At 33.1% G+C, this 12,733-nt stretch overlaps 1 protein-coding gene across 3 annotated transcripts in view; it reads left to right on the forward strand.

Annotated features, from left to right (window-relative positions):
* The first annotated feature begins 380 nt into the window (after window positions 1–380).
* The window catches only part of LOC140743732 (uncharacterized), a 180,270-nt gene continuing 167,917 nt past the window's right edge, over window positions 381–12,733 (forward strand). For all 3 annotated transcript variants that reach the window (XM_073075255.1, XM_073075253.1, XM_073075254.1), the window contains exon 1: window positions 381–808. In XM_073075255.1, coding sequence (XP_072931356.1) covers window positions 668–808 — 141 coding nt within the window. In that variant the 5' untranslated portion in view covers window positions 381–667. The remainder of the gene's footprint in view (window positions 809–12,733) is intronic.

Below are 12,733 nucleotides of genomic sequence, written 5' to 3' on the forward strand. Positions count from 1 at the left end.
TACTAGTATGAATGTGATTTTAAGACTTCCAAAATTAATTTGTGAAATTTCAAACTTTCTATGTATATAATATACTTAAGATGCATAATGATAGTTGTATATGCGATATTATTAAATTAACGTATAGAAATGATAAAACATTAAAATGTAATATTATTATAATTCATCGATACACAGATTTAATTACGACTCTTGCTTCTGTGTTGCGAATACTTGAAAATTTTTTCAATCTTGAATAGGTTATTTATTTAAATTACGGTGTTATTTATATAAATGTAAAAAATAGAATATAAAAAAAAAATACTTATCACATTTTTGTCATTAAGATCTAAGCGTCTTTTACTCTACAGTCGCACTGCATTCATCTAGGTTGCCAGCGGCGTTCGGAGCACGGCGGGTGTCCGTACGCTCAGTCGCTTCACTTTTCGTGCATTGCAGTTGCACTTGGTCGCGAAGTGGTGTCGTATCGTTTACTTCCATAAAACTAACTAAACCAATTCTTGGGAACTTTTAATGAGATATAACTCGATCATCTGAAGCCGTGTTGTGACTAAATCTTTTTGTATGGGTGAAAATGTAAAAAGTTTTATGTTAACCCGAAAGTGTTGTTGATGGTATGACATTGTAGTTTGTGTTCATTCCTGTGCTTAAGCCACAGCATTTTCCAATGTTTCGTAAAAGAAACAGGAAAATGCAATGTGGCTTTTGCACATTGCTGTCGAGTCTGCTCAGGAGTTTCATGTGTATTGGCAGCAGACGCGGTTCAACAGAATCATATTATCGGGAACTCGGAGACCAAGACACTTTGGTGAGTATACTCGTCGTTTACTGTGGATTAGCATACGCTCTTCATTCATATATATGATTAAAATCGCTAATTAACATAGTTCGAAGCGCCAACTTGTATGTTTAGGTACGTGTGTCTAATTGGACACTTACGCTACATACAAATTAGTCCAGATCTGCTATGCTAATCTACCAAATGTTAATTATATTCAATATTTTTTCATTGACGTCTTGTCCGTACGTGAGTTATTATTTCGTTAAAATACCTTGTTATTTTGTTTACCACGCATTTTTAACCACAGACGTATTTGGTTTTAGAGTGAAAGTAGAATTTCTCTCAAGTTAGTCATTGCTAATTTTCTTGTGTGCCTTTTATCTCAGCATGCCATGAAATGTTGCCTTCACACTACTGTACAATTTCAATATGATATAAGAAGTACATGTGTAATACATTTTATTCAAAGATTTAAATTGAAGTAGACAAAATATATATTTCAGTAACTAAGTGTATATATAAACTTATTGGTATATTGATATTACAATAATTTTGTAAGTTATTGTAATAGTAAAGTTTAGGGTACCAGCTGTAATAACCTATGTAATATTTAAATGATAACTTAACAATTGTTTCAAACTATAATTATTTAATTTTATTGGCCATTACAATTTGAGTACCTAATGGTTTACAAAAGTTAAAAACAAACTTTTAGGACAAAACGAAATGAAATTAGATATTTTAGTGTAATGCTTACAGTCTGTGCTATGAATTTATAAACTCAACGCAAACTCAATTTTATTTTGGATCTTAAATTCCTGAAGAGAAGTTAAAATGAAATATGTATGTGTACTGATAAACTTGTGTTTTATTATTATAAACATTAGAATATAAAACTTTGACTCGCGCTGCGCTGTGTCACTGTTAACTTTGTTCTAATTGAATAAAGTTATTGTCAAACTTTTAGAATACTCCTGATCTTATTTCCTAACTATGTTTCTTAAATATATGATTTAAACATTTTTACAAAAAAACAAAACTATTTTAAGTAAATAAATATAAGTAAAAATAATGAAATATGAGTAGTTTAGTTTTCCCTATGATGATAGCCTGACTGATTTTTTAATGAACTTATTATGTTATCATATATTCAGATAATAAAATTAGCAAACCCATGTCTTATAATAATATATACCTGATGTGTAGCAGGCCCAGCTGTCCTAGTCATCTTCATGTTAAAAATTACACTTCACAACAGCCGAACAAGAGTTAACAAGGTTTGAAGAGGCAAAATACTGTTTATTGCTTACCATTACGTTTTATTGTACTGTTTTACAAAGACTACTTAAGGTGTCCTTAAAATATAATTTTGTAGCACCATCTGACTTACAATAGCCATTCACGGCAAACATGTTTATTCAATAGCTACAACCATTATACAACATATTATACAATGTAACTCTCAGTAATATATCTACGAGTCAGTTTGGCAGGCTAAAAGATAAAACAAATAGTCAGAACTAGGTTAAAAGATGTCAAGTATTTAAAAAAAATACAATATATCACATATCACGCTCTGAAAATAAAATTTAATTTGTGAGAACTGTATTATAGAAGTCTTAACAATAACTAAACCGGAATGTGTGAATCTCTTATCATATTCTATAACAATAAACTAATTATTTATAATAATAATAATAAGAACCATAAAAAAACGACAAACAGATAGACAAAATAGGCTATGCATGAAGGCATTTTAAGAAACATTCCAAGTCCAAACATTCAAAATCCATAAGAAACATGCTTTTAACTGTGGCAATCCTCATATAGGAATTCACTAGAATTTATTCCATACCATATTATACTTTGGATCCATTACATTTCAGTTATGTAAATTAAAGCAAATTATATTACTTTAAAAACAGTGTTTCTTATTTACTTGTTTTATTTATGCAAGGACTAATGAGTACAATTACTAAATGAAATACAGTTGTTATCTGATAAAACTTGGGAGGGTCATACAATATCCAATATACAATATTCCGTCCAATTGTTAAAAAAAAGTTAATAATATATTATTCCATATGTATATAATTATTAATATTTCATAGAGTTGACATTGTCAACATGTATTAAAAGTTATGAGGGTCACATAGAGTTTATGCAAAATCCTATCTAATACCATACAAAATTAAAAAAACAAACTATACTAGTAAACAGCTGTTATACATGGCAGTTGCTCCTACATTTTTGACAGTATGAATGGCGGACTGTGTCTATAACTGAGTTTATACAGATTTAATTTGTCTTTAAGCAGAAGTAAATCTGTTATTTAATTAAACTAAACAAGAAAAAATCATAAATAAATAAAAAAATTAATTGCTTATCTAATGTTAATTGATTACTTCTATATATGTGGATAGGAACCATACCTAAGGCCATACACAGATGCGTTGTTGCTTATGGAATAAATTGGCATACCTCATGTTGTTCTGTTTGTTTGATTTTTATTGAAATTATAAGTATTTAAATAAAATTCTTAAATAATACATATTATATATCTGCATTTATATAAATACTTACATATTGTATACTGGGTGAATTTTTCAAGTGGCGAAGATGGCAAAATTCGAAACTAGCAGGCAGATAATGCTGAAAAGAGTTTTTGATAAAAATTAAAATCTTCTCATTAGATTAAAAAAAAAAACAAAATAATACATTTGGAAAAAATACACCTTGTATTAATCCACTCGCGGAAAGTGTCGCTTAAATAGTAATAATAAATGGCGCACTAATGGAAAAAGATAGACTACAATTATTTTACACATTTACAAACCCTGACTATCCAATTATTGTATATTTTATGGGTGACGGTATGTGTGGCCACAAAACGGTAAACGGTCGAAGGTGTGGTGAGCAAAAATACTCAACGGGACAGACTTCGACCCTGGCAGTGCGCTCAAAGGAACGTGCCTGTGGTGATCCCGAAGTTCTCCACGTAGCGTTGAAGATCGCCACCGGCCAATTAACTCGTTTAATTTCCGATACGGAAATCGTTTTTAGGGTTGCCCCCACCCTCTGTGTATTGTTTTAATTATCGTACCATGCAGTTTAAGCTTTCATCAACATCCTCTATTAATTATGAAATAGCAGTTTTCCACTTTTATAGGTTTGGATTTAATCATGCATATTTACCCTATATTTCCGAGGTCTACTAAAGCCTCGAATCCGTCGAAAAATAGTGCTTAAAATTGCTATCCTATGATGTCGAAATATTAGTAGAGTTCAGGGGATAGGTACGCAAAAACTTGCGCTAGTGCATACTGCGGACGACTGAAAAATCACGGTGTTGCATGCGACGGAGAAACTGAAATAGTATACGAGCTTTCGACGGTCGCGGGCGTCCGCCGCTCCTCAGGCGTGTAAAAACCCGAAGGAAGCGCGCGCGCCTCATACTACATTTTATACTCGAGCGTCTGTTGTCGGGAACGCTCTTAGTTGTGAAATAACTAATATTATTTGGATGTCCGAAACACATCATGTTAATCCAAAGTAGAAAATGCGTGATGCTTCGAACGAAACTACAGGTTTGTACGTGTGGAATAACCCTTTTTTATTTTTTTTTCCTTTTCGAGGGGGAAACCTTCAAAAGGTACCCGACGACGTGGGAACGACGCCGGGTTATGTGGGATTTTTACCGCACTAAAAACCCCCCCCCCCGGTGGCCGTCCTCAGCGCTTTTTGGAGAACTCCGGGATCTCCGACGGAACACAACCGGAGTCCTCCAAGCGCGATGGCCCGATCGGGCTCTGCCCTGGGGGTGCGTTCCCTCCTCCCACAACATCTGGTAATTACAACGGTATGCGATCACACATACCGCCGTTCTTCCCGGGGGAGCATACTGGACGGTTCGAGCTCCCACTCTTGCCGCCCGCAACCTCGGAAGCCCCCTTTTAATCGCCTCTTACGACAGGCAGGTGATACCGTAGCCCTATTCTAGTCTCGGAACTACAGGGACAGTGTAGAATAGACCTGAAGTGATTGTCATGTCTTGGTCAAAGTAACCTAACATAAAATAACCTAAGTCATTTAAGATTTTTGCCCTTTTTAATAACTCCTCTTAAATACAAATAAATTCAAAAACTATAACTATACTAAGTATACTAACTATACTATATAATAAATATAAAACTATACTAAGTTTATGTTGTGTGAAATTCTCACCAAGTAAGTATCGGTTCTAGAAACAGTCCGACAAAGTTTTTTATATTTAAGATAGAAGCAAGTAGGTCTTAGAAAGCGGCAGTCTTTTTTAATAATAAAATCGCAGAAAGTCGCATGAATTATTAGAAATATATTTCACAGGTCAGGCAGGACTTAAAATGCATAATACAACAAGAAGTAATTTAATGCATGATTAAGTTTAACAATTGAACACTGCGATAAACTCGTATCAGTAACCGAATCACTGTTTCATTACAAAGTACGTGTAAAGCTTGCATAACTTCATAAAACCAGTGATTAGCCCAATCAATTTAGACATGAAAATAGTGATCAAATCGAAAATTGCGGGAAAGCCAAATTTCTGCGGAGACCTTATCATTACAAATAAAGTTCCGAAAGTTCCCATCGATCGCATGTGTGCAACGGAATTCATGCGAGATCAAACGTCAAAATTGTAGGTTATTTGGATTTTTCTCGAAAACGGTAAGTTTTATGATAAAAGTACCTCACACCAAAGTTGTAGATCTCAAAATTCTCTATAGAAATGGTCCTGATCATTTTTCTCTAAGACATACCATTTCCCAGATGTTGCTCTTGTAAGAATCATAAAATACCTATAGCTAAAATTTTGACGTTTGACTCCGAATAAGTGCCGTTAGATGGGATCAATGGGTGAATGATCCGATGGGTACTTTTGGCACTTTATTTGTAATGGTTAAGGAAATTTAGATTTTCCGGTTAATGTTATTTAATTTATCTAATTTGACCGCACTATGATGTAACGCTTTTCGGTATAATTATATTGAACGACATCAAATCTCAAAAATCGACGCCGAGTGACGTTAAACGTCGAAATACTATGTTGTTAATTACTGATTTAATTAATTGTCTCCTTACTTGTTAGGACGTGCGCTAGTTACCTCATTTCCCTCTATCTTCAACATTTGCATTAATTTTGCACCAGCATGTGTCGGATACCGAAAAGCCGCCACCGTGTGAACCCATGAATATTCTAAATAACGAAAGTGGACTGAAATAAAGTTTGCTAACGTACAATGACTCCCTATTAAGTTGTTACAATTGATTCGTTTTAAGATTATAGTTTAGAGGAATTAATTTTAACGAGTGACAGCATTTTGGAAGCAAATACGTTAAGGTACGTCAAAACAAATTAAACTTCTTACAAAATTTTGTTGGTACCTACGCTGTAGATTTCACACTACAGTGCAAGAAAGCACACTAGCGCAGTTGTCTTCTCACGAGCAACTCTGCCTTCCGCCGTTCCGCACCCCTTCGACCCGCCTACTTAGAGCCTACCGAGCACCTACAGGACCCACCGCACGTTAGTCGGGGACGTTCCGCGCTACAGTGCGGGTGTGTCAGCCTTAGCGCATGATACCCAACTGTTGCGAGTTTCAACGCCGCGAAGTTTTTCAAACAAATATATATTCCGCTGTTGTGCTTACAAAAGAACCGACAGCTTATTTTCTGTTTAAAAATACTTATTTTTCATCATAAAACTTATTTTACTTTTCTGGTATTTAAAGGTAATTTTAATGATACAAATAGGGAAATTATAAAGTGGGAAATAAGTCTGGAAATATTATTAATTTGTGATTAAATTATTAACTGAAATAATTATAGGTAGAAGTAGGTAGTAGTTATAGGTTTTTGCCTCATCTTCTCGACTCTTGATAAGTATTATAGATAATTAAGTAAACTTTTTGGATTTTATGTTTGTTTGATCAATAATGTTTACAAATTAAAAAAAATGACATTTAACTTTTATTATTATTATTCGTAAATAAAATTATTCTAGTTTTTTTTCCAAATATTATTGATTTCACATGGCATTGCATTAATTTACATAAGTAAACCACACAATGACATTTGCATATGCATGTAAATGTCAATATTATTAAATAAGCAGCTATCATTTTGATTTCATTTCTTGCAAAACTTGTTAATTCTGTTATTTTTTGCTGCCCACTAAAATATTTCTACTATTTGCCAAACTTTAATGGGTTTTGTTTAGTTAAATATAATAAACTGCTTGATGTATTTATTTGAAAATAAACATGTATTCTCTTATGTTCGTGAGTTGTACTCTTTATATCTTAAAACGTGAATATTCTTACGCAAATTATGATAATATTATTTGATCGTTCAATGTTATAGGTATCTTTAAAGAGCTGGACTTCAAACAATGGCTGAACTGAGTAATTATTCATAGTAGACAGCAAACTAAGCCATAACTAAGCCAAAACCCCAATATTATGTTGACGATTTAAAAGTCAACTCGCCATGGGTGTTAAAATTGATGTTTTTAAATGTTCAATGTTCTTATAATATATATTGACATTGCTAATTGGGATCGGTTTTGCAGATATCGATTTAAAATAAACATATTAACAATATAATTGTTCAATTCATATTTTTCTTTAGGTAAGACATAGATAATTAATTACAAATTAAATTTATAGCACAAGAAGTTCTGAATGATCAAATGAAAAAAAACATGATGAAGTAGTAAAAACATTCCACAGTTTGAGAAATTCCATGACAATAATTGTCAGCCAACGATTAGCTATTCCTTATTAATATAATTATAAAAAGTTATCGGTTTAATTGTTGACGAGAACACTGTGAATCTAGGCAGTTCTTAGAGCGTTTTCAATTTAGACCAATATTAACTTTTTTCAAGACGTGAATGTTGACGATGGAGGATGCTGTTGCTCTGGTAAAAAAAATTAAACGTCTCCGTCTTAGAATTCGTCGAATGTTTGTATGTTACATCAAATTGGCGATTTCTATAAACTCTATACGTAATAAATAGTAATTCCAGTCATTTTTTAGAATTATTATGGACAATGTTTACATGACATAGGTAAAAATATTATTCAACTGCAAGAAAATGATTTCAAACAATTTCATTTTTGTGTTATCGATAGTAACATAGGTAAGCAAATTTATTTATTAACAAAATGACAACGTGTTGTACTATCTTCAAAAATAAACATCAATGAAGCACGTGGGCTTCGCGAGCTGCTTTCCGCTTAGGCAAGATCTCGAGTCGTGTGATATTGTATGAAAAAACATAGTTCGTGTGCAGTTCGACTATCGTTTCATTGTGTTGAGGTAGCGGTCTGAATGAAATCGTCTAATTTAACAAACGTCGTAAATAGTAGTACATATATAATTTACGCGTTTGTTAATAATTATTTTGTACACGGTATCTGAAAAAGTATCTCTTCAGTTTGTTTCTGTTTAATGTTGGTGTAAATAATTAATAGATGAGATGGTTGATTGAGTAGGTTTTATTTTATGTATGTTTTGCTTTAAAATATATATCCCAATGTTTCGACTTTATTCCATCGTTGAAAAGACCTGAATTACCGTCGCAATTCATGCTAGTCATGACAAATACAATACGAAATATAGTCGTACGGTACAGAAGCCATTTGTCCCGAAGTATGATTTGAGTTTTCCGATGATCTCCTATCAAACAATTACTTAATTTAAAATCTAGTAGAGACAAATGGCCTTCGTTAGCTTTGTTGTCGATTAGGACTATAAATAAGATAAGGACCAGACGTATAATATATAAATATAAAAAGGCGTGGAGATTTGTGATAAGATCCCTGGTAGAAGGAAAGATCTGCGTTTACTACGAATTTACACCCGCAAGTAAGCTGTAGGTTCTCTCTTCCTTAGAATATTTTTTTAAACAGAAAGTTTTCATCAAAATTATATATAATATTATTTATATTCTAACGCTGCTTTATTGGATAGCAGTGATTAAATAATTATTATGACGTCCATATTATGCTATCCTTTGTCGGTTAATTTTTGTTTTATTTGATTAGATTTTGCTGTGCCAAGAAAAGTTCAGGTTGATCCCATTAATTCTATACGTTGTTAAACGTCCCTAAGGTATCACATAGCGCATTCATCTAGGTATTGTTTGTCTAGGTACGCAATTCGTATGATTCAACTTGATAGCACTTCTTCTTCAATCGCAAAACATGCATGAATAGTTATTGGATTAATTTATTGTGATGATGGCGTCCCTGTGAATGGGTGAATTTTCGATTTCTTAACTATTTTGTTAGCTTCTGAATGAAGAAGAAATTAACATCGGGCTATTTAGATTTTATCTTCTAAAGTACTTAATAAGCAAATAGTAAAAGTTAAAAAAATAAAAATATTATGTTGTTAGTTCATATAGGTATTCTTTATTTGTTATTATCAATTATATTGTTATAATCAAATTTCTTATACTATCTATAATTTTATTATCGCCGAAACAACACTTACCTATACCTACATACTTGTGTAATTTAGTTACATCCACGACAGAGGGAGAGTAGAAAGTGTATTTTCCTTGAAAGTTGTCCCTATTAAGGTCCTGTTTAGTCTACGTCTCGAAAATAATTTTATAAAATATATTTATATTTGTTGATGCGTAATTTATGCTTAGGAACGAAAACTCGACTCCACATTTCATTCAATGCGAATGAATGCTATCCGACACTTCTGATATAAAATGAGCTGGGTTGCGCTTTGACCTACCTTAACATAACTCCAGTATGTAGGCTCGTCACATCAATGCCGTACTATGGCATAAAGTGCTAGGTCTGTGCATTTAAATAGTTTTATCATTTTCCCTCATTGTATCAAGACTGTTACTTTTTAAAGTTAAAGGTGGTGTAAGTAGTTGATCTATAGCCATATCAATATCACCGAATAGTGGTGGTATAAAGGAAAGACCGTGTACTTCCGCGTTTATGTAGAGGCTTGTGTAGATTCCTATGAAAAATAATTTATTTTGCTGTTAGTACTTATATGCGTGACTGGCAGTACATACATTTCCATTGTAATATTTGATTAGTTAATAATTTATCGTACTAATTATATGTAGGTACTAGGTACCTCCATTTTGAAATATTTTAGTTGATCAAATAACCAGATATAAATATTTGTATGAGTAGTTGATAACTAAATGCATTTAAATAAAGCTGATATTATAGAATCTGAGTATTGAAATTATGTAGATATAAAAGTAAAATGTATACCTACTTTGTATTTGACTTTCAACTGGCTCCGACTAGCTTCATCCCTATTAATATAAGATTGTTCTCGCTTTCTTCGGGTGCGATTTCATGAGTCTTACTTGCAGATATCACATATATATTAGATATACATAGAGTAAAAACATAACCCTTCCTTAGCAGTCGGGTAAAAATATTTTATATTGCGACGACCTCGACCTGCGTCAACAAATTAAAGTGCATAGTGATCTGTATCACTAGGCACCGCTCGCTTCATACCAACTATGTTAGTGTTTTACTTTGACACGAGCGTCGCTTCTAGTAATCAATAATAAACCAATACCTTGAAGTAGACATAGTGTCGCTTCTAGTAATCAATAATAAAGTAATACCTTGAAGTAGACATAGTCGTTATAATATTGAGCTTATTTTTAGTAAGCGGCTATAATGCATATTTCAATATACCTTACGGGCATGGTAAATCTTTTCCTTTGTATGTTATCTAACGAGTTCTGCTGCCTTGCCTCTAATATTAAAATAATAGTAGGCGCTTTATTTCTCGGACAGGCTTTAGGAAAGCGAAACTTAGTTTTGTCGTTGCAGTAGCGGATGCGATGTATGTGTTGGACGGCGCATTTATTATACCTACAATGTATTGGACCTCGCGAAGTTTCGTGGATATACGTTACCTTTTTAATCTTCGAACGTTGACGTTTACAATTTAACAACTTTGACCTGCCTCAACAATAGATTGTAAGCCGGGGTGGGCACGTCGTATCGCTCGCTGCAGTCAAACGATGTTATTGTTTGTTACTTTGTAGATGAATCGCACTTGTTGCGAACTTGACACATTGTAACCTTACATATTGTAGTCAATGACGAGGGGATGACAATTGCTTGTTTGTTAAACGTTAGATTACATGTGTTTTTATCATACTATTTGGGCCATTAACGAAGGATCTTCCTTTAAACCTATTGTTGTATTTTTCATAGTTATGCCTAATAATTTCTAGTTCTATTTTCTAATTATGGTGTATTATACTATGTGTTTGTCTACTTCACTTCACAAAGCTATCAGTCAAATATTGCAGATATATTGAAAAATGTATCCTGGTTGATTTTGTCCTAATTATTACATTTTTGTGTCTGTCTTCATGTCTTTCATCACAGTGAATTATTTCAGAAAATATGCGACATATAAAGTTAAAATTTGGCCGAGAAAAGCTAATTGGGAATAACTTTGCAATTGCAGTCAATGCTTTGACACGTAGGGCTTACCAAAGTTGGCCTATCCCAAAGGCAGATCTTCTCAATTGCACACAGTATTCGCTTTTAGTAGCTTTGCAAGCGTATAGCATTCGTTGAGATCTTCTTGCATAAAATATGCGCTTTTAACTTTATGCTTGTCAGCAAGCTTTTGCGCGATTTCATTTGTTCATGTATGAGGGGTAATTATTTACAATTAAAACAGACTGGAACTCTTAGGGTGGGTTGCATCGAGAGCACGGTTAAAGTTTGCGTTAAAGTTAAATATAACAGTAACTTTGACGGTTGCTTTGACGGTTGTTTTGACTAGTTGCTACGGTCTGTGTTGCACCAATTGATTTGTCATTAACGTCATTTGTGTCGCTGTCAATGCAATTTTTATTCGAAATTGACAGGTAGGGAAGTTGACAAATACAGTAACTTCAACCGATCGAAATCGAGCGGTTAAAGTTAAGTATTACTTATGACGTTTCAACCTCAACTAAAATGGTGCAAATATTTTTTTCAAACCATGGATTTAACGGTTGGTTAGGCTTCTGTAAATGTTAAAGTAACATGATGCAACCCACCCTAAGTACATTTTATTACGTTATGACGTACATGTGCTACAATATATACCTCTCATCTTTTTAATAATGTGCAATTGTATGTGTAATTGAAGATGTGATACTTAATGCCTTAATTGATGGTATTAGTATTCATTAATTAGATAATCATTTTTAAAACCCAAATCCCCCAATGCCTCAAAGTCTATATCTTCACCATGACTTACAATTTAGACGAATACGACGACATCTCATATGTTAAAATCCGTCTAGCAGTTTGGGTTGAGGTGTAATGAGGCACACATACTCGTACATACGCTCGAAGAACTTTACCCTCCGCAGTCGGTTGAAGAATGTTCATTTTCTTTATTTCTATTTCAAATTTGTAGTCCACGTTTGTTATCAAGGGTTATTACATTATAAACGGTATCATCCTTATATTGCAAAATAGATTTGAATTTCACCCATGTCTGTATTATTTGACTGCGATTATGGTCATTGTATGTCTCGTCTCATATAATATTCATAATTGAGTTCCGCCGAGAAACAGCGCTGTCGATAAGGTATCGATAAACAAATAATAATAGTACCGGAAAAATCTTGATGCTTGTTGTGTTACGTTTGGATTATTGGTATAGAAACGTAAATATTCGCGTTACCAGTAACTGGTTAATATCAGTAACATGAAAAACTTTTTTTGGGCAAGTCAATATATTTTAAAATATTTATAACACTATTTGATTTTAAGGTAATCTCAGGATTACATTGTCAGGCGGAGAATCTTATTGTTTTATGCTAATAGGCGGTTCTGTAGGTACAAACTTCTTTTATATATTTTTCAAAGTTTCATTTTCAAATGCTGGAAC

This window comes from Epargyreus clarus, unplaced genomic scaffold (genome assembly GCF_041222505.1).
Source record: "Epargyreus clarus isolate Ecla_fem2 unplaced genomic scaffold, WU_Ecla_fem_2.2 ptg000007l, whole genome shotgun sequence".
Taxonomy (NCBI): Eukaryota; Metazoa; Arthropoda; class Insecta; order Lepidoptera; family Hesperiidae; genus Epargyreus; species Epargyreus clarus.